General features: G+C 43.3%; 1 protein-coding gene across 2 annotated transcripts in view; it reads right to left on the bottom strand.

Annotated features, from left to right (window-relative positions):
* The window catches only part of Mbtps1 (membrane bound transcription factor peptidase, site 1), a 55,967-nt gene that overhangs the window by 31,807 nt on the left and 2,934 nt on the right, over positions 1 to 21,226 (bottom strand). For both annotated transcript variants that reach the window (XM_051201634.1, XM_051201635.1), the window contains exons 2-8: positions 12,673 to 13,162; positions 11,218 to 11,475; positions 6,496 to 6,699; positions 5,513 to 5,623; positions 5,062 to 5,171; positions 1,879 to 1,995; positions 1,363 to 1,430 (exon numbers count right to left, since the gene is read on the bottom strand). In XM_051201634.1, the coding sequence (XP_051057591.1) occupies positions 1,363 to 1,430; positions 1,879 to 1,995; positions 5,062 to 5,171; positions 5,513 to 5,623; positions 6,496 to 6,699; positions 11,218 to 11,475; positions 12,673 to 12,835 (1,031 nt within the window). In that variant the 5' untranslated portion in view covers positions 12,836 to 13,162. The remainder of the gene's footprint in view (positions 1 to 1,362; positions 1,431 to 1,878; positions 1,996 to 5,061; positions 5,172 to 5,512; positions 5,624 to 6,495; positions 6,700 to 11,217; positions 11,476 to 12,672; positions 13,163 to 21,226) is intronic.

The following is a 21,226-nucleotide window of genomic DNA, read 5'->3' as shown; positions in this document are numbered from 1 at the left end:
TCAAGGCTATTTCAGCCAAATGCACTATGAACAAATGAATGTGTATACACTGCTGTACATATAGCCAGTCTCTCTCCTTACTGCACTTGGCATATAAAACACATGCCCTGGCATCTTCTCTTTTCTTTGAGGTAACCTTATACCCTTGGTTCCAGTATTGAACTGCACCCATCCTGAGTACTCTGTGATGAGGGTGACAGGCATTCTACTTCAGAAGTGCACCCAGAGCTTACAAATGACGTTACTTATAAACGCCAGAGATACATACAGGGACTTCAGGTTTCATTGTTTGTTTGCTGGGTTTTTGAAAGAGGGTCTCTCTACACAGCCCTAGCTGTCCTGGGACTCACTATGAAGACCAGGTTGGCCTCAAACTCGCAGAGATCCACCAGCCTGGGATTAAAGGTATGCATCACCACACCCAACAGGCTGAATTTTTCAGTGTGGAGTGTTTCATACCTCACACTGCTTTAATTTCCAAAAACTGGCACATCTATGTTCCCAGCATATGAGTCTCACTGTGTTTACACCTGCTTTTTGGGGACAGGAAGACATTCATCCATGTGCTTCTTTATCACTATGCTATACACAGTGCGTCTCAAAAATTACTCAGAACCTACTTCTCCCTACCAAACCCACTATCCTAATTACTGCCTTGTTTTCATTGAAATAGGGTCTCATGTAGTTCAGGCTGAACTTGAACTGCTGATGCTCCTGCCTCTAAAACCTCCCAAGTACTGGGATTATAGGTATATGATACCACGTCCAGATTCCTGATTAAAGTTTGTGTTTGTGTGTGGGGCATACATACATTTTGGTGTATGTATCCACATACATGCTCACATGTGTTGGTAGAGATGAGAGCACAACACTGAGGGTCTTTCTTCATTGTTCTCTAACTTGTTTTCTGAAGCAGGGTCTCTCACCCTCATTAACTGGTTAGAGTAGCTGGCTAGCAAGCCCCAAAGATCATCCTCTCTTCATTCCTAACCCTAGTGCTGGGATCATACGTAGATACATGCAGCCACACTTGGGTTTTTATGTGAGTGCTGGGAATCCCAATTCAGGTCCTCAGGCTGGCATGGCAAGCACTTTGCCAACTGAGCCATCTCCCCAGATCCATTCTATTTTTGTTTTGTTTTTAATCAACATAAAAAAACTGGTTTCCGTTTACAATTGTCAAAGCAGGTAGTAAGGACTTGGGGGTCATTAATGCAATTTTTTAAAAATTAAAAACCTAGCAACAAATTTTAGACAGATATAAACAAGGAAACACACAAAGACACACACAGACTAAAGACACAATTTCAGTTACTTCAGGGAAATAAGAATCCCTCAGGTTATCCTGCTAGGATTACTTACCCATAAAGAGGTCCATCATTGCCAATAGCAGAAACCATGATTACATTGTTAGCTGTTAATTCCCACACCTACAAAATAGCCAAGCATTTGGTTAATGAATGCTACTATCAAGTCCCACAAACCGTGGACCTTCTCCATGTATGGGCAAGAAAGAAGCCCCCCTCCTAAGGCAGTGGTAGGCCCAGTGGGATGGGCACATGGGATAATGTTTTGGAAGACAACCCCATGAACCAGGGGCTGGACAATTTGCAGCACTTTGGCCCAATGGCCAAGCTTAGGAAAACTGAGTGTATGTTTAAAAGAAAAGCATCAGGGCACCAGGGAGCAGCAATGCTCCTTAAAAATACCTGCTCCCAGGCCTCTAGCCCTCTGAGTTGTGACATGCAAGTTTATGAAGTTCAAGTCATTACCCATCTGTTTCACAAAAGCTGTCATTACCTTAGTAGGAATGACATACACTTCAGGGTATAAAAGCTGTCACCCAACATGCTGTCCTTGCACGGTGATTTGACCAACCTTGTCAACAAAGGGATGATCCATGAAGTCAGGCCCACCAATGCTAAGGTTTAGAACATCAATCTTCTTTAGGATGGCATAGTTGAAAGCGTCCAAAAACCAAGATGTGTAAGACACCTGGTTAAATCAAAACAGTCCTCTGAAGGCCTCAGCAGAAGTGTTAGGAGCTGTGACAGCTCTGGTTTCTAAGAATAAGCATACTCTTCAAAGCATGGGGACAAATCCCAAGTAAAAATGCTTTAGAATGTAAGCATTGCACCCACAAATTAAGTCCTAGAACTAGACCTAAGGAAGAGGACTGTGCTGTATGCTGTGTCTCCCCTGAGGGGCAACAGCAACTGTCTACCTTATAGCATGCCGTCTAGGACCAACCCACTCTAAAAGGACCCACTCTAAGACACTACTGTCATGTTAAACATTTCTACAGTTTAAGACATCTGCCTAACATCTTTCATTACTAAGAAGACTGAAGGACAAACAGGAGCAATCACAGTCACTTCACAGTATTGTACCACCAATTTTCAGTATCCTCTACTTTGGTTAGGTAAATTTAATTGCTTTGTAAAACACTGCCTCTGGGTTTTTGTTTGTGTGTTTGTTTTTGTTTTTTGTTTTTTTACACACAAGCTAAGCCAGGCATAGTGGCTCACAACTGTAACCCAGTCACTTAAGAGACTACAGCAGGAAGACTGTCCTGAGTCTGAGGCCAGCCTGGGCTACATAGTGAGTTCCAGACTAGTCTGGGGCTACAGAGTAAGACCCTGTCTTAAGAGCAAAACAAAAAAAGACCAGCCAACGACACAACAACACAAAACACAAAACCAAATTCTCAGTGGGCAGAGTAGGACAGTAAGGAAGAGTATTTTGTAAGGCTTTTTAAAAAAGTTAAACTGCATGCCAACATGCAAAAGAAATCCTAAGAGGCAACATAAGTGAAGAATGCTCCCCACAGAAAGGTGAGGAGTGAATTGAAAGCCACTGGAAGAACAGGTGTCATCACTGTGTTTCTTTTTGATGTGCTGGAGCAAAAAAATAAAATTTGAAAATGAGGGCTGGGGGGCTGGAGAGATGGCTCGGAGGTTAAGTGCACTGGCTTCTTCCTGAGGTACTGAATTCAATGCCCAGCATCCACATGGTGGCTCACAACCATCTGTAATGAGATCTGGTGCCCTCTTCTGGCATACAGGCAAACATGCAGGCAGAACACAGTGCACATAATAAATCTTTAAAAAAATAAATAAGGGCTGGAGAACTGGCTCCACTCAGTGGCCACTAGTGTCAACTGTAAATTTGAAGACTCTAGAAACAATTGGGAGATGGGCCTCTGACTATGCCTGGGGTTGGGGGTTATATTGATTATATTACCTCACATGGGAAGACTCATTTTAATTGTGTGTGGATCCACAGGGCAGAGCACCCAGGAGAAAGAACACTAGTTTGCATTCACTGCTCTTCTTTGTGATTGTGGATCCTGTGAGCAGCTGCCTCAAAGTTACTGCCACCCAGATTCCTGACCATAATGAAGAAAACCTTGAACTGTGAGCTAGAATCAATTCTTTCTCCATTAAGTTGCTTTTAACAGAGTATTTTATCACAGCAACAGGAAAAACAATTAACTGGGTCAAGATCTTGCTATGCAAACATGAATGAGTTTGATGCATACACACACACAAAAACTGGATGTGGTAGTACATGCTTGAAGAACTGGGAAGCAGATCCCTAGGACTTTTTTTGCCACCCAGATTAGCCTAATGGGCAAGCCCCAGTTATTTGAACATGGGCCTACACACTTAAACTGGATCCCACAGCCTGAATCAGGCCAGGCCTCCCTGTTACTCTCTAGAGAATTAAACCATCTACACTGTGACTTGACAGTTCTCAATTTATGATACCAAACTCTTTACCTTGTATGCAACACTGAACTAAATTACACGATATAAAACTTACTGGAGGCCTGATAACTTCTCTGATCTTGGGATGTGCTAATTATGGAAGTGCTCAGAAGAATACACTTTTTTTTTTCAAGACAGGGTTTCTCTGTATAATAGCCCTAGATATCCTGGAACTTGCTCTGTAGACCAGTCTGGCCTCGAACTCACAGAAATCCACCTGCCTCTCTGCCTCCCAGAGTGTTGGGATTAAAGGCAAGTTCCACTACTGCCTATATAGAAGGCTACTTTCTAAAGAGGCTCCTTTGGCCTCCCCAACCCTGGGAGCAACCTCCACCCCCATTTCCTCATCTCTCTTAGTCTTATTCTTAACAGCAGTGCTCTCCAAGCCTTAAAAGGAAGCATCTCTTTTCTTCTCAAGTCCCATAATGCTGAGAACTCCATATACTGTACTTTCTGTCTAATGCTCTCCCACCACAAGGCCTTTTGTCCTAATAAAGGGTAGGTACCTTATGAAGGGACTTTGTATCAGTCCCTTCCTGGACTGCTGCTGCTCTTCTTTCTCTTTCTCTAGTACCAATGAGAGATCCTGTCTCAAGAAACAAGAAGTTTGGCGTGGTGATGCCTGCCTTTAACTCTAGGACTCAGGAAGCTGACACAGCAGAATCTCTGAGTTCATGAGTTTGAGACCAGCCTGATCTATATAGTAAGCTTCAGGCCACCCTAGGACAGTGAGACCCTGTCTCAAAAACAAAGCAAAACCAACAAGGTGGATGGTGCTCTGGCTAACATATAGCCTCCACACACAAACATACACACGCACACACACACACAGCAGCAGCCTCTTCCTTTCTGTTTTCAGATGAAATAGAGAATGAAGCTGTAAACCCTAAGTGCTGGGATACAGAGGTCAGTAACACAGCCTCTGTTCTCCAGCAGTGGGAACTAAATGGGGGTATGGAAGCATATGTATGTCATGAACATGGCATTAGTCTACCATGGAAGACCTAGACAGCAGCCCACAAGATTCAGGCAAACCAGATTGTGAAAGACAAACAGATCAAGGAATCACAATGGCCTTGGAGGAAGGACAGTCATCAGGACTGGGGAAGGTTGATGAATGCAGTGTTGGGGGAAGGACACACAGGAGATAGGACAGTGTGAGATAGTGAGGCACACACAATAAGGAAGGTTGTTACTGCAGTGTACTATTTACAGTAGCTGTACAATGGTGCTTTGCATCATACCTCAGCTCTGACCACTCATGTGTTTCAAGCCCCCCCCAAACACCTACCTGATTGTTGGTAAAGACCCTGAAGATGTGCAGCTCTGCATCTGGGGCAAATCCCTGGCACTCCCTCATGCTGGCAATCACACCTGCGACAAATGTGCCATGGCCCAGCCCTACAGCGACAAAAAAAAAAAAAAAGTCCCATGAGACAGCTGAGGATGTGCAATGAGGTAGAACCCTCAAAACCAATAACCATACACTCCTGGTCTTGGAAATGCATGAGCAGCCTCGATGTGGTCTGCCCCTCATACTCCTGATACCACTGTTCTTATTTTCCTTTGTGGGCAATTCCACAGATAACTTTCTCAGCAGGTACCTCCTTCTCTCCCAGCCTCTACTACATCATCTCAGAGCATCAGCAAAGATTCTTAGTACTTGGGCTTGTCAGTGCAATCCCAGGCCAACACACAAGTATTGGCCTCCAGACCAAGAGCCTCATCTGAGTAGGACCTACCATCATCCAGAGTCCGCTCATTGGTCCAGTTGGTTCTCTCCTTCACGTTCTTGAAGTGTGGATGCTTCTCACTGAGCCCAGTATCAAAAACAGCAACCCTGACATTAGCACCTTATTCCAAAAAGAGAAAACAGCAAACAATCATATTGGGAGAAATAATCTTTCTTGATTTCTACACATAGAACACCATTCATTTGAGGGAGTCACAGAAACAGGAAATCAAGGGCAGACCCCTGGGATAGGACACAGTTCACACACTAGTGAAGACGGAGCTCTTCTGCTCTCATCAGCAAAAGAGAAAGGCACTCTCACTGGTTCTGGGTTTCATCAAGTAAGACACAGTCCTTTAGTTTCCCGAATCAAGTGGCAAGCTAGTGAAATGATTCCCCAGTTACTCCACAAAACCAAGTAAACCAGACTAACTGTCATGGAATTGTTCAAATCCAAGTGTCCATCTTTGAATGTCCTAGAAAAATGCAGTTCTGCAGATGTGATGTGGCATCACAGCACAAATGGCAGATATGAGCTTTGAGTTCTGCTGCTTTGTGTAGTGTCAACAGGAAAGAAATGTTCAAATCCAGCGTCCTGCATTCCATTCCCAGGACCCACATGGGAGGGTAGAGATACTACAAGTCATCCACTGACCTTAACATGCACACTATGGCACACATCACCCACCCACACATGTACACATGCACATGCACTCATGTATACACCCAGGTGCATACCCACACACACGCACACACATATTCCTATATATACATACACATGTACTTGTGTTCAAGTACACACACAAAAATTTTTACATTTAAAAACAGAAGTCACAGAAACAGATGCTGGGCTTAAGAGGCAAATATGGAGATACTTAACTGTACCTAGCTCCATACATGGTAAGAAGGGTAGACAGATGTAAATGGTGGGGCAACCTAGCAGATGGTCTCCCTGGATGCTGACTGTCCAGGTCCCTGGTCTGCAGTACACACCTGTGTATCCCATCTGCCACAGCACATCTGCCTGCAATGTCTGGGCAACCTGTCGAGGAATGGCTCTCAGCAATCGCCGACTTGAATGTCTTCCTGTTGCGTGCCAGAATCCAGAGCCCAGGGAGAGACTGGCTCTTCTCAGGGGTCGTGATGACTGCCATTTCTGGCTCCACCGGGTTTCATTACATGGCGTAATGGGTTCAGCTAGAGTCAAGGAAGAGCATGATCAGAGACCAAGAGAACAAGTGCATATACTGTGCTCTAAGGCAAGGCCACCCTCCTGCAAGCGACAAGGACACCTTGAAATCACGTTTCAGGACTTTCCTCAAGGCAATCACACTATAAGATTGTATTTAGTTGCTATATATGCCCAAATGACTCTTAAAATTTTGTAACCAAGGAAAGCCAGAGAAAGACTTACAGTAACTTTTACTGAAGTCCTGTTGGGGGCCATGGTAATACATATATGTAACCCCAGCACTAGCAAGGCTGAAACAGGATTATGAGTTTAAAACCACCTAGGCTATACTGCAAAACCCTGTCTCAAATAAATAAGTCTTTTGTGACAATAAAACACTAAAGATATAAATCATTCTATCAGTGGCCTGCACTCAAGAGATCAGAAGAAAAGGAAATGACCCAAGAGCTGGCCACTGGAGGGTCAGCAGCTTTTGTAGTGTTGCACTCTGGACAGGAAAAAGCTGCTTTACCTCACTGAACATACCTCTGGCCAGACTTTAGCAGGGTCTTTAAGTCAGAAACTCAGTAATTTTCTTACCTTTTCTAATTTCCCCTTTCAAGAACCAAAAGAAATAGAGAGGAGGGTCTGAGGCAACAAAATACTTTGGACCTATTTTGTGTATTTTTGCTAAGATCTATCCAATTGTACACTTAAGTAATTAATTTCAAGACCTGAAAAATGTAGCTAGAGTTTCTCTTGTCCCACCAGGTCTTGCCACCTTTCAGCCTCAAATATGCACATGCTGTTGGGCGATGGCTAGGGCTTCTTATTAGCTAGCTCTCTCTTAATTATTAACCCATAACTACTAATCTATGTGTTTCTATATGGCCTTATCTTACCAGAGAATGCCTGGTACATCCTATCTTCCCAGTCTACATAACATCTCCTTGCAGTCTCCACCTACCTTCCCCAGAATTCTCTTCATCTCCTAGTCCCACCTATCTTTTCTGCCTCTATTGGCCAAACAGTGCTTTATTCATCAACCAATAAAAGAATCATATATACAGAAGGACATCCCCTATCAGAAAAATTCCTTCATTAAAAAAATAATAAAAGGAAATAAAAGTGAAATATTATGAGTTTTCATTTTACCTTTCAAAGTCTATGTTACAATGAAAACCAAATCATATTTTTAAAACCTTAATTTCACTTATTAGTGTGTGGTAGCACATATAACTTTGAGTCAGGTCTCTCCTTTAACCTTTATATGGGTCCCAGGGATTGAACACAGGTTGTCAGATTTACATGGCAAGCACTGTTATCCACTGAACTACCCTGCTAGTCCTCAAATCAGTTTTAAGAACAAGCCTATACTACTCCTACAGTACTAGTTCGAAAGCAAATGCCTCTCATTGTTCAAAAGGTTTCCAGGGCACACCTATGAAAGTATGGGACATGGAAAAAAGAGGCTGTCGACCCCATGAAGCAACTGTCTAAAATGACAGTCCAATTCCCAGGTGACTCTTGTCTATAAATCCATAGCAGGGACAATCCCAGAGATACTGAGTAAGAACATTTAGATGATGGAAGCAGTCTACTCTGCTTGACCTTAAACAAACAGAGCACTCAAAGAAAATAAAGTAGTGAGAGGCACAGACCATGCTGTATGAATAACCACTGAAAGAGCTGGGGATCATTAGCTTGGAGAGAAGAAACTGATTAAAAAAAAAAAAAGAACAGCAAGTCATCTGCAAATAAGAGAGACACAATGTCTTAGTTTGGGGTTATTATTGATGAAATACCATAACCAAAGCAACTTGGGAAAGGAAGGGTTTATTGCAGCTTACACTTCAGGTAATAATCCATCACCAAGGGAAGTCAAGGCAGGAACTCAAATAGGGCAGAAACCTGGGAGGCAGGATCTGATTCAGTGGCCATGGAGGGTGCTGCTTACTGGCTTGTTCCACATGGCTTGTTTAGTCTGCTTTCTTATAGAACTCAGGACCACCACCCCAGAGATGGCACCATCTACAATGGACTGAGCCCTCCCACATCATTCACTAATTAAGAAAACACCCTACAGGCTTGCTTACAGTTTGATCTCATGGAGGCATTTTCTTAATTGAGGTTCCTTCCTCTCAGCTGACTTTAGCTTGTGTCAAGTGGACGTAAAACTAGGCAGCACAGTGGACATCTTCATAATATCATTAATACCTCATGGAAAAGATATTAGCTTTGTCTTAGGGCCAGTAGGACAGAACCCAATGGGATCCAAAGCAAGACAGATTTCAGCCCCACATCAACATCGAGCAAAACTTGAGTTCAACTGCTATCTCATGCTGTGAGCATGCTGCTAAGCACTATACTCTGACACTATTTCACTTCAACCTCTGAGAACCAGTGAAATGAGTGGTCAGTACCTCTCTATGTTAGGAGAGAAAAATGGAGCTTATAATGAAAAGGAACTTCCTGCTCAAGACTACAGCTAGCCACAATACATTACAGACGCTACAGAAAGGAAGCCCATAAGGATGGCCTAGGCCTCATGGCTAGAATCAGGTAACTCGAAGTCTCCAAAAGCATTCTAGAGTTCTCAAAGATGAATGAACCAGAATGAACAGGAAGTTGAATAAAATAAGTGTACAAACCTGACTAAATTAAGTTTGATCTGGTTTTCCTGAGTTGTTTGGCACTGCAGCTCTTTAAGGAGAAAAGATGAAACATCCCTGGACAAAGCAGGGAGAATGAAATGTTCTTTATCCTGCCTGATAAACAACAGGTCTGGGGCTGTAGCTCAGTTGGGAGAATACTTGCCTAGCACGCAAGTCTCCAAGTTTTGTTGCTAGCACCACCTCAAACTAGGTGTGATGCTAAGGGCCTATTGTTATAATAAAGCCCTTCGGGGACCTTGGCAGATTCCAAGGCAGGCGAGGGACAAACATAGCAGGCAGACAGGCATAAGTGAGAAGTTTTATTAGGAAGGGAAGTGGGGGGCGGTGGTGAGAGGGTGAGAGAAAAGAGGTAGAGAGACAGGACAGAAAAGAGGGAGACAGCAAAAATCCCGACTGCCCCAGGAGAACAGAAGTGAGTGGGGTTTTTCTTTTAAAGTGGCCTTTGCATCTGCATGTAGACTATATAGTGATGTAGCCACCATGGAACCCTGGGCTGACCAGGATACTGCTTGACTGCATCATGTCAGGTGATGGGGCAGGCCAGCATAATGCCTAAATTCTCATATCTATAACCTCCACACTTCAAGGTGGAAACAAAAGGATCAGAAGTTCAAGGTTATGCTAGACTACACAGTAAGTTCTGGGTCAGCCTTGGGTATATAACAATCTGTCTCAAAAACAGATTTTTAAAAAGGAATGAATAGCAAATTATTAGTTAGCAGTGTGCTAACCTGGTTCGATGAAGAGAAAAAATGGTCCCCTGGTGGCACCAGGTCCTCTACATTACAGAAAGCACTACATTAGGTTTGTAGTTTATTTTCTGGGGATGAATTCTACCTTCAAAAGACCAACTATAGCAAAACTAGGCCCAAGAAAATGACAGCCAAACTCCATGGGTGCATACCCATAGGCCTGCCAGTGCCCACTGATTACAAGGGTGTGCCACACCACCCACCTCTGGTCCTGGTCAGGGAGCTCAGAGGGAAACAAAACAAAACCCAGGATACTTTACAAGAGGGCTGTAAAAAATGAAAACCTGAGCTCAAAGGAGCAAAATGTAAGTACAGAGAAGACTCAAAGACAAGGTCTACACAAGGGTGTGGTGGTATACCCCTACAATCCCAACATTTGTGAAGCTGAGGCAAGAAAACTGTCTCAGTTCCAGCCTGGCTATGGAGCAAGACTGGTTTTGGGTTTTGCTGTTTTGGTTTGTTTTTTAAAGACATGGTTTCTCTACGTAGCCTTGTAGCCTTGGCTGTCTTGGAACTCACTCTGTAGACCAGGCTGCTCTCAAACTCACAAAGATCCACCTGCCTCTGCCTCCCAAGTACTGGAATTAAAGGCATGTGGCACCACCACCTGGCATTAAAAAAAAAAAAACAAAACAAAAAAACAAAACAAAACAGGCCAAGACTTCCCACTCAACACACAAGGGGCTGGTAGACTCAAGGTTGGGAAAAGTCCCAGGTGAACACAGCCTGAAATCAGCTTCTACAGAGATGCATGGCATCACCATGCTCCACTACAGACTCTCAGTGTTCCTCCTAAGACAGCATGAAGCTACTTTTCTTAAAACAAAATATGTTGTCCCCTGGGCATGGCAGTGCATGCCTGCAATCATAGCACTTTGGAGGTAGGGGCATGAACATGTGAAAGGTCAGGAGTTCAAGGCCAGCCCTACCTTCATAGTGAATTTGAAGCCTGAGCTGCAGGAAATCCTGCCTCAGAGAACAAAACAAAGAAATTGCCTGTCAAGACAATGTTCTCCACTGGAGAACTGTGAAAAAGAACACAGGTGTCTCCAAATCACCCTTAGCGACTCTGTAGTGAAAGTCAAGCAGTGATGTCGCCTGTGCTCACCATACTCACATTCAGCAAACTTCAAGGAACGAAAGACTTTTCGCTGAGGTGTCACCCGCTTGATGTTTGGATGATCTTCAAGTGTGAGCAGCCCGGCCTTCTGCTTCTCTTTTATCTGAATCACCTCAAAATCACTAGGGTAGTCACTGGATGGGTTGTTCCGAGGTATAATTCTCCAGTTGTCTACTTCACTGCTTTTCAGAGCACTTGAAATAAATGAGTTTCTAGCTTTGGCTGTGAAGTATCCGTTGAAAGCCACAATATATTCTGAAATCAATACCCAGAGTAAAAATAAGTACTTATATACATAACAGAGTATACCTAATTTGAATCTTCATTGGGAAAAGAACAAGTACCTCAGCCCACAGCAAAATAAGAGCAAGCAGAAAGATACGTATAAAATGTTGTAGGTGGCTCATGCCTTTAATCCCAGTACTTGGGAAGCAGAGACAGGCTGATCTCTCTGAGTTTGAGGCCAGTCTGGTCTATAAAGTGAGTTCCAGGACAACCACCAGGGCTACATAGGAAAACCCAGTCTTGAAAAACAAAAAAAGCTGTAGGCAGGGATCTGCAGAGTTCTGGGTAAAGCTGACTTAAGTGAATCTTAATCACACAAAATATACAGTTTAAACCCAGACACCAATGTATGTTTTAAGAGTAAGTATGGGTCTGATGAAATGGCTCAGTAGTTAAGTTCTTGCAGAGGGCCTGGCTTCAGTTTCCAGTACCCAAGCACCTATAACTCTAGCTCCAGGGGATCCAATATCTCTAGCCTCCATAAGCATCTGCTCACATGTGCATATCTCCACAAACATATATAATCAAAATATGTTGTAAGAAATATAAACCAGGAGGGTTGGAGAGATGACTCAGGGGTTAAGAGTGCTTACTGCTCTTAAAGAGGATCCTGGGTTCAGTTCCCAGAACCTACATAGTGGCTCACAATCATCTGTAACTCCAGTTCCACAAGATCCAAAACCCTCTTCTGTCTTCCACAAGTGCCAAGCACTCACATGGTCTACAGACATTACATGCAGGCAAAACAATAATACACATAAAACATTTGTAAATTGAAATAAATAACAAATAAATAAAACCCTCATATCTAGAGAAATTTGACCACAATTTGCAACAGGGACAAGTGTTCAGAGAACGCATGGCTATTTGTTCTACAGAAGGTGAAGACAAAGACGAGATCAAGTCGCATATTTCCTACTCAGCCCCTGTGCCTGGGGCTTGACTTCCAAAGTGATGTTCAGCACCTACATCAGCACCCTCCCTCCTACAATGGTGCACAGTCAGTTCTACTCCACGGGAAAAAACCCCTTAAGCAAATGTTAATGCCTGTATGGTGTACACTCATTCCATTTGAAATTTACCAGAGAAGTGAAACAGAAGCTAATATTTATATTAAGTTTGAAACCAGTAAGATGGTAGAGCCCAACACTGAAGATCATTCATTACCATATTCCACCACAGTTGAGGAGAATTCCACCTTCAAAGTCAGGTGGGAACAGCTGGGGCATGAGGCCTTTTCAAAAGCTTTCTTCCCCAGTCTGTCACCCAGATGCTTCTTTCCACAGAGCAAAACCACCAACAGAAGAAGCCAGATGTTGATGAGCTTCATGGTCCTAAGTGAATATGGTCATAAAATTGCATAAATTCAAATCGTACTAGGTTCTTCCTTGATCAGAAGTGAAATTTCTGTTTTGGCTAAAAGCTGCAACCTTACTGATCAGCCATCCTACAGACTTGTCCAACGTAAAGAGAACCTCAGTCCCATGGCCACCCACAGCTTGGCCCAAAAAGAGGCTTTCATTTCTTTCTCCGCTTCTTCTCCATCTTGGACAGGGCCTTCTCTCATCAGGGCAGAGTCGACTGAGTCCTAGACTCCATTTGCACCACAGACCCAAATCTAGCAGGGACAGCCCAAGCAACCACTCTGAAGGACGATCTGAAACAAAACAGCACACAGAGACATCAGAGACATACCAGCCAAGCCAGATGTGACAGTTACAGCTGCAGTTTAAGTGGAATGGTCAGCCACTCCAGTTTTAAACAGACAATTGGGAATTCAACACCAAATCCCCACTCTTTTGTTTAGATTTATTTATGCCTCACTGCTTTCCTGAAACATTTCAAGACCGTTCTCCAAGTAAAGGGAAAAATAAGGAAGGAAAGTGAAGAGACTAAGGGTAACAGCTAACGAGAGGAGCACGGAAGCAGGCTAGCCTCCATCCCTACAGCTAGGAAAGAAGAAAAACCATCCTTCATGTACCACCCTCCACTTCTGCCTTACACTGTGTTTCCTGACATGTGGCGCTCTCCATAGTCCAGGGCATGTTGCCAATCAGAATCTACAATTTCTCAGTCAAAAGCATAATCTATAGATCCTCACTTTCTGCTGTAAATTATACCTAAGTACAAACTATTTTATAGCCAAGTCATTTTAATAGGTTCTTTAAGAGACACGGCTCAAATGTACTCATATTTTAAAATATTTCTGCCAATTTTATGAAAAGGGCACAGACATTTTCTGCAGCCGTTAAATTTATTTTACCTGGAGCGTCAATCTTAAATTAAACCAGTTTAATCTATTCTAAAATCAGATTAGCTCTTTACTGAAAGTGGAATAGAGAACAGTTTGTGAGGTAAGCTATTGCTAAAGAAAGTGTTATTTGAGTATAAAACTTCTCTTGGGCTCAGATCTTTCTCAAAATATCTGAAGTACAGGAGGAACAGCTGTTCTTCACAACACTGGCAGTGAGGGCCAAGCTGCCACAGGGTGACCAGCAAATGCAGCTCACCACCTTATCTGTGGGGAATGGTCCAGCCAGGGGAGGGAGGCACAGAACAAGCTGGGCCCTTGTACTGTTACACATGAAGAAAAACAAACAAACAAACAAAACCAACAGACAAAGAATGAGCCACTGTCAACCAAGATTAGACAGTTAAACTCATTCTTTGGCAAAAACTGGTACTTTATAGAGTAATAAAAAGGTTTTGGTTTCAGCAACTGCCTGTTTGTACTTCCTGTTCTAAAACAGGAAAGAAATGAAATAATACTGAGGGAGTAGGACTTAAGCAGTTGCCCAAACTTTACCAATAGGACCTTTACTGCTGCACCACCCAACAGTCTGCAAAACCAGCCAGTATATAACCCACACCAGAGACCGGGGCTGCTGGGATGTACTCACAGGAGAAACAACTATGGCTATCTCAACAGAAGGACAAGTGAGAATGTCAACTACAAGAGCAAAGTAAAAGATCCCAGTAAAAAACCAGAGGTCAGCTAAAGCATCTTACACATTCTGCTGAAGCCAGAGGCCCTATGAGAGCTATCAGGAACAGTCTCAGAAAATGCCCCCTAAAGATCACTGGCCAGTCATTGAAGTAATGTAATAGTTCTATTGCTGTAAGTGAGCACTTTACAAAAGGGGATGGAGAGTTTCTCAGTGGCTAGGGCACTGGCTGTTCTTCCTGTTCCAGGGGATCCAAGGCCCTTTTCTAGACTCCCTAGGCATTGTGCACAGACAGATGTGAAGGCAAAGCACCTATACATATAAAATTTTTAAATGAAAAAAAAAAAGAGTAACAAAAATAATCTCTTAAACCCTCTGCATTAAGAGAAAGAATGTATAAGTTAATGTAGAGATATATGACATGAATGTTAGTGAGCGATACTTGTGATAACATCACAGGCAGTAAATCACTTTATCACCATCCTTGATAACTCTCCCATAGGTAGACATTAATTTATATTATGATGTGTTTATTCTGTGCAGATGAGATAGTTGATGTTTACAAATTAAGCAGGGGCCTGATTCTAAAACAAAGAAATGGAAAGGAATGAAGTGTTTCAAAAGAAAATAACCAGCTAGGCACAGGCGCAGGTGCATGTATGCATACACACACACACACACACACACACACACACACACACACACACAGAGAGAGAGAGAGAGAGAGAGAGAGAGAGAGAGAGAGAGAGAGCACAGGGCACTCTGGCTTTATTACTCACTATGCCATGCCATATTATAGAATGCTTACCCAGTAAGGTACTGCCAAGTGCTGGAGTGGGGTGCGGGGAGAGGAAAGAAGGAAAAAGGAAGAGGGAGAGAGGGAAGAGGGATAGATGGAAAGAAGGGAAGAGGGGGAAATGGAGATGGAGGGGGAGAGAGACAGCACATGGTCACAAGCCAGAGACACAGTACTGTAGTGTGAGGAAGCAAAGGAGGCCAACCACAAACCAAGCACCAGGTCAAAGGCAGGAAAGGAAGGTGTCAGAGTAGAGGTCACCTAAGCTGAAACAGAGTCCCTTTAGGAGTGACAAGAAGGTTCTAGTTGTACTGAAGTGGAGGTGGGGAGAGCTGCACATAAGGCACTATGGAGGGAGAAGCGGTACATCTGTGACAAGGAGAACACAGAATATACACAAAGACCAATAGGCCAGGCATCCTGTCTGAGGATGAAGGAGGCTGGAGCAGGGCACTCCAGAATGCAGGCATCAGCAGCCAAGGGGAGGAAGCACAGAGCCAGAGAACAGGCTGCTGAGCACCTGCTCAGAGCTCTGCACTGTACAGGCAGGAGGATCACTGGACAAACCATGGCAGAAACCTCTGACCTCACAGAGCTTATCTTCCAACATGGGGATGCAGATAAGAAATAAGTAAATGCAGCTTGGCTGATAGTAAGTGTTGTGCTTGGAAAGCAGAGAAAGGAAGGGAACAGGACAGCTAAGAGGGCTGCATCGTCAGCATGACTGTCATATCGGCCTCGCAGAAGGGACTTTTAAGTGGGCACCTAAAGGAAGGAGTTTGGAGTGAGAAGAAAAGCAAAGAGATCACTATGGCTGAGCAGGATGCAAAAAGAGAAGAGAGGGGAGATGAAAGAACTGGGGACAGACCAAGGATGGCCCTGAAAATCAGGAGAGGACCTCAGTTCTTATTCTGAAAGGGAAGGGGAGACAAAGCTGACCATTCAGCCTTCTAGGAGAAATGAATACAGGGCACAGAGGACTCAGTGGAAGATCATGGGTATAAACAACCCACGGAGAGAAGATGCTGACTTGGACCCTATGGAAAAGAAGGTAGAGTCAACAAGCTCTCCTGATGACCATATGTGGGAGAATGCAGGTGAGGAATCCAAGTCATAAGGGTAACTTTTGCCTCTGAGATGAAGACTAAATAGAAGCTGGCTCAGGGTAACACCCATGTGGGAACTAAGCTGTGAACATCTCTGTTTAGGATGCTCATCAACACTGGGAAGCAGGCAGAGGCTGTCCAAATCCTAGGCCACCCAGTACCTCTTCTTTGGGGAAGATGACAGGGGACAGGAGAAACCAAAAGAAAGCTGAAATCAGACTTCCAAAAGAACAGTCTGGCCAGTGAATGAGGCCATTGGGCTAGTTTTTTGGAGGGACTGGGAGATGGCTCAGCAGATAAGGCCACTTGCTGCTAAGCCTGACTGAGTTCCATCCCTGGAACCAACTCCCACATATGTCCTCTCTGATCTCCACATTAGTACCCATCCACACACACAAAATAAGTGTGTTAAAATGTTACTGATCTCTTTCGGAAAAAGTTCACACTAAGTGAACGAGTGGCCCTGGTCTGACTGCCTCCACCAAGCCCTATTTACTCCAGGAACTTCTCACCCACTAGTGCTAGAAGGAAGTAACGAAAGAAGGAAGCCGCTTCAGGTACAAAAGTCTCCTGAGATAAATGAGCAAGCTGGAAATGACAGAAAACGAAAATAGCTATGCTGTGCAGACCTAGGTAACCTGCTTATTGTCCTCAAAGGTGAAAAGTCCAGGCTTTTAGAAGACATGACTGCAACTGGCACGTGATGGAAAATTACAGAGCATGAGGTTTCTATAGGTTCCCAATCCTGAAAGAAGGCTCAAGTCATTTTCCTCTATGGCTCCTAATTCACGACTCAACTGTTAGAAGATAGTGCATGGGGCCTGGGTGCAGGAAGCCAACCATTTACCACTAACCCCTGTGCTCTTGGGCCTGTGTATTTAGAGAGATCCTAACCCATAGACATGTTCAGTGGGGCTTCTAAAGAACAGACTGCACTTTGAGAGCTGTAATGTACCTATTCACCTGTATCAACAACCCACGGTGTCTAAGCTATAACCCCAAGTCAATAAACATGAGCCAAAGACATGCCCACTAGCTAGAGGCAGGCAGGAGCACCATAATAGACATTAGTTAGACAGGTATGTATATATAGGCTCACACACAGGGAGAAAGACAGCCACTAACTTGCCCTTCATTTTCTGAGTTAGTATGTGGAGGACAAGGAAGCCACAGACACCCAGTTAGAGCTGGAGTCAATCAGGTAAGAAAATGAGAGAAGGCCACCAAAAAATAAAATGAATGCGCCATTCAGTATTGAGCTGAAATTGGAATGCTGGCATGAACTCGAGGTTTTCAGATGTACTCACAGAGATACAGAAATAAACAAGTGCACCTCTGAATACATACCCCATCTACCAAGAGGACATAGAAGCAGTGCTGTGTTGTACCCACAAGAAGGAAGCCCACTTTGTGCCCAGGTGGCTGAGTACCATTCTCCAGGGAAAGAAGTCAGAATCCTTGAAGAGACAGCTCAAGGGTGGGTGGGACTAAATTAGTTGACTGTGGAACCCCTTGTGCCAGACAGCGAAGAAGTACTCACTCAGAGAATGGGGATATGTTGCCAGAAGCGAGGGTGGAGGGACTCTCCTGAGTAAAATCTGGGACAATCTGAGCTTCACAATATATAGTGAGCAACAGATCATAAGTCCTTGAAAATTCAAAATGGGAAGAGTCTCCAACGCAAATAAAAGTAGAAACTTACGGAAAAATCTGCTATTTACATAGTTTCAAATGCCACCCACTAAAATACATATTTACAAAGGGGAAAAGTGACTTCACCACATTATGCAAGCCAACCAACCGCGGACAAAGGGGCCCAGCCAGCCCCTCCCTCAGCAGAGGCACTGGGAAGAGCCCTGCCTGTTTCTGCGGTTCCTTTCAAAGCTTGGCAGCATTCAAATTATGAGGAAACATCAGATGAACCCCAAGGGCCATTTCATGAAGCAGCTTAACACTCATCAGTTGTACAGTGACATCCAGATCATGGCAATAGATAGAATTGACTAAAACAAAAATGGGAGTGTAGCTAACCACGGTAATATAGCGAGGGCTGAAAATCTACTGAGGTTCTAGTCCCAAATCCCCTAAATCTAAAAACATCTAAATCCTTTACATAAAATAGCACAGCACTTCCACAGAAACGGTGCAATCTACCCATATACTTTAATTTATACCAGATTACTTATTATATCTAAAAATGTAAATGCTAAATGCTTCTGCCACGTAGTTCAGAGAACAAAGCACACTCAGTACAGACATGTCCTAAATATTTTGTTTTTTTAAAAAGACTTCCTTTATCTTGTGTATGCAGGATCCACTGGGGTGGTGTTACAGTGGTAACACCATGTAGGAGCTGGGGACAGAACCGAGGCTCCTTGTAAGAGCTCTTAATCATTAGCCATCTCCCCAACACTCCAAATAACTTCAATCAGCAATTGGCTGAATATCTCTATGTGGAACTGGGATATGGGGGGGGAGGGGCACACTCTATCTCCCACTCTACAGAGCTGATAAAACATTCTGTTCATATTAGCTTTAATGCCTTTACCACTTACACTGCAAAAAAGCCACCAACCAAACAAACCAACTAACTTTCTTTCTGAAAAAAAGCTGAAGCACCTAGAATACAACTCATACTTCATAATTTAACAAACCCAATATGCATTCTTATGTTATTAATAGTTTTTAAATCTCAAAACCATTTGTCACTATGCACTACAACCCTTAAAATTGTACAGGAAAGTCTCCTGGCCAGAAATAACTCCTGACCAGGAATAAACACTTAATACTTAATGAACATTTCATGATGGAAACTGAAGTTGGAATTCACTCTTATAACTCATATAACCCTCATAACATCCTGTTATTACCTCCACTTTTGGGTATGAAAACTGATTACTAAAGGAGGGATGCACTTGCCCCTACACCCTGTTGTTGAGTAGGAAAAGTATCCCAGTGTCTGGTTCACATTCTTCAAAGGGAAGGAGCCTACTGTTTTAAAAACGCCCTCTAGGAATTCAGACCAACATGGAGAATCCAAAGCACAATATTTACATCCAAGGATATATGGTTCAAGGTTGTAATGCGGAAAAATTAGAGACCATCTAAGCATACAATAATAGAGGATAAGGAAATGATTATGGTCTGCTTGTACTATAAAATGCCCTGTAGCAATTTTTCAAACTGTGTCTTGAGCCAAGCTGAACCATGGTTTCCCACATACGTCCACAGCCTAAACTCCCCAGAATCTGTGGATATGACTTATACGGACAAAGACTCAGTAGACTATGACCACCCTAAGTTGGGGAAGGCATCCTCCATCTTCTAGTCACTATAAGGTCTTTATCCAGCCATGTGGTTGGTTCAGAGATGGGATGATAAAAGCCAGGGTTTGTTTTTTGGTAGAAAGAAATCATGGAACCAAGGAATATGGGTGGCTTCTATAAACAGAAGGATCCAGATTCTCTCTTGAGCCTCTAGACTTGACTTTAGCCCTATGAGACTCATTTTGGACTTCAGACCTATAGTATGGTAACACAGGAAATGAGTGTCAGTTTGTGCTAGTACTAGGAGTAGGAGAATGTGCTAATGACTATTAAAGAAGTTAGTTCATGTACAGAATGGCCTAAGTTTCGCTCCCACCTCCACCCCATTTTTGGAGACAGAGTCTCTCTACATAACCTTGGTTGTCCTTAATCTCTGTAGAGCAGGCTAGCCTAAAACTCAAGAGATCCACCCTCCTCTACCTCCCAAGTGCCAGGAAACTGGCTTTAAAATGCATCCATCGAGTTGGAGAGATGGCTCAGCAATTAAGAGCACTTGCTATTCTTGCAGAGGACATAGGTTAGATTCCCAGCACCCACATAATGGTTCATATCAACCCTAACCCCAATTCACGGGATGTATCATTCTCTTCTTACCTCTGTGGACACCAAGTAAGCACATGGTGCACATACACACATTTAGGTAAAATAAAAGTAATCTAAAATTTAATGCATCTAAGTACACAGGAAAAATAGACCAAACCAAACATAACTAACTAAATGGTGACAATGCTCCAGCAGAATGACTTATCCTTTTTTTTACTTTACTACATTTTCTTCACAGTGTAGAAAAAGCTTTTACTATTTTTATAATTAGCTACATATTGTTATTTTTAATAAATCCTTTAAAATAATTTTTAAAAAGGAAGCTGTACTTTCTTGTGAGATAGCAGTACAAGATTTCAACTGTGTGTCAGGCATGATCTGTGCGAGTTTGAGACCAGTCTGGTCTACACAGTGAGTTCTAGGACAGTCAGAGCTACAGAGTAAGACCTTGTCTCACAAATAAAAGCAACAAAAACCAACCATGTCAAACTTACTTGTTTTGATACAGAGTGATCTTAAACTATTTCTGTCCAAAAAGCTACTCCCAAAAATCTGTCTACTGTGGGCATCCCAGCTAAGGGAGAATCTCTAGCTCCTCACTGCTTGTTCCAGAAACTTCACAGGCATGCCATTTAGCTTACTTGCATGGCCTCTGGAGCTGCCCCCCCCCCCCCCGTATCCATCAAGGACTGATAGGACTTAATCCTCAGACATCCCTGTAGAAGGCCTGGTAATCTACAAAAAGCATTACTGTAAAGACAGTCCTTCTATCCATGGCTTACCATGAGTATGACTACACCACTTACACACAAGAACTCAAGATGAGCCTGACAGCAAATCTAAACAGGGAAAACACCTGCATATCAAGAACGGATGCAGCAGGGTGCATGTGTAAGAGGGAGAAGAAGAGCAAGCAACAAGAGACAGCTAATGCCCCTTTCAGCTCTGAAATTTTTCTACTTACAATGTGTGCCGTAGGAGAATATCATCGAGATTACACTTCTG

This window comes from Phodopus roborovskii, unplaced genomic scaffold (genome assembly GCF_943737965.1).
Source record: "Phodopus roborovskii unplaced genomic scaffold, PHOROB, whole genome shotgun sequence".
NCBI classification, from domain to species: domain Eukaryota; kingdom Metazoa; phylum Chordata; class Mammalia; order Rodentia; family Cricetidae; genus Phodopus; species Phodopus roborovskii.
This window is presented reverse-complemented; position numbering and strand designations above follow the sequence as displayed.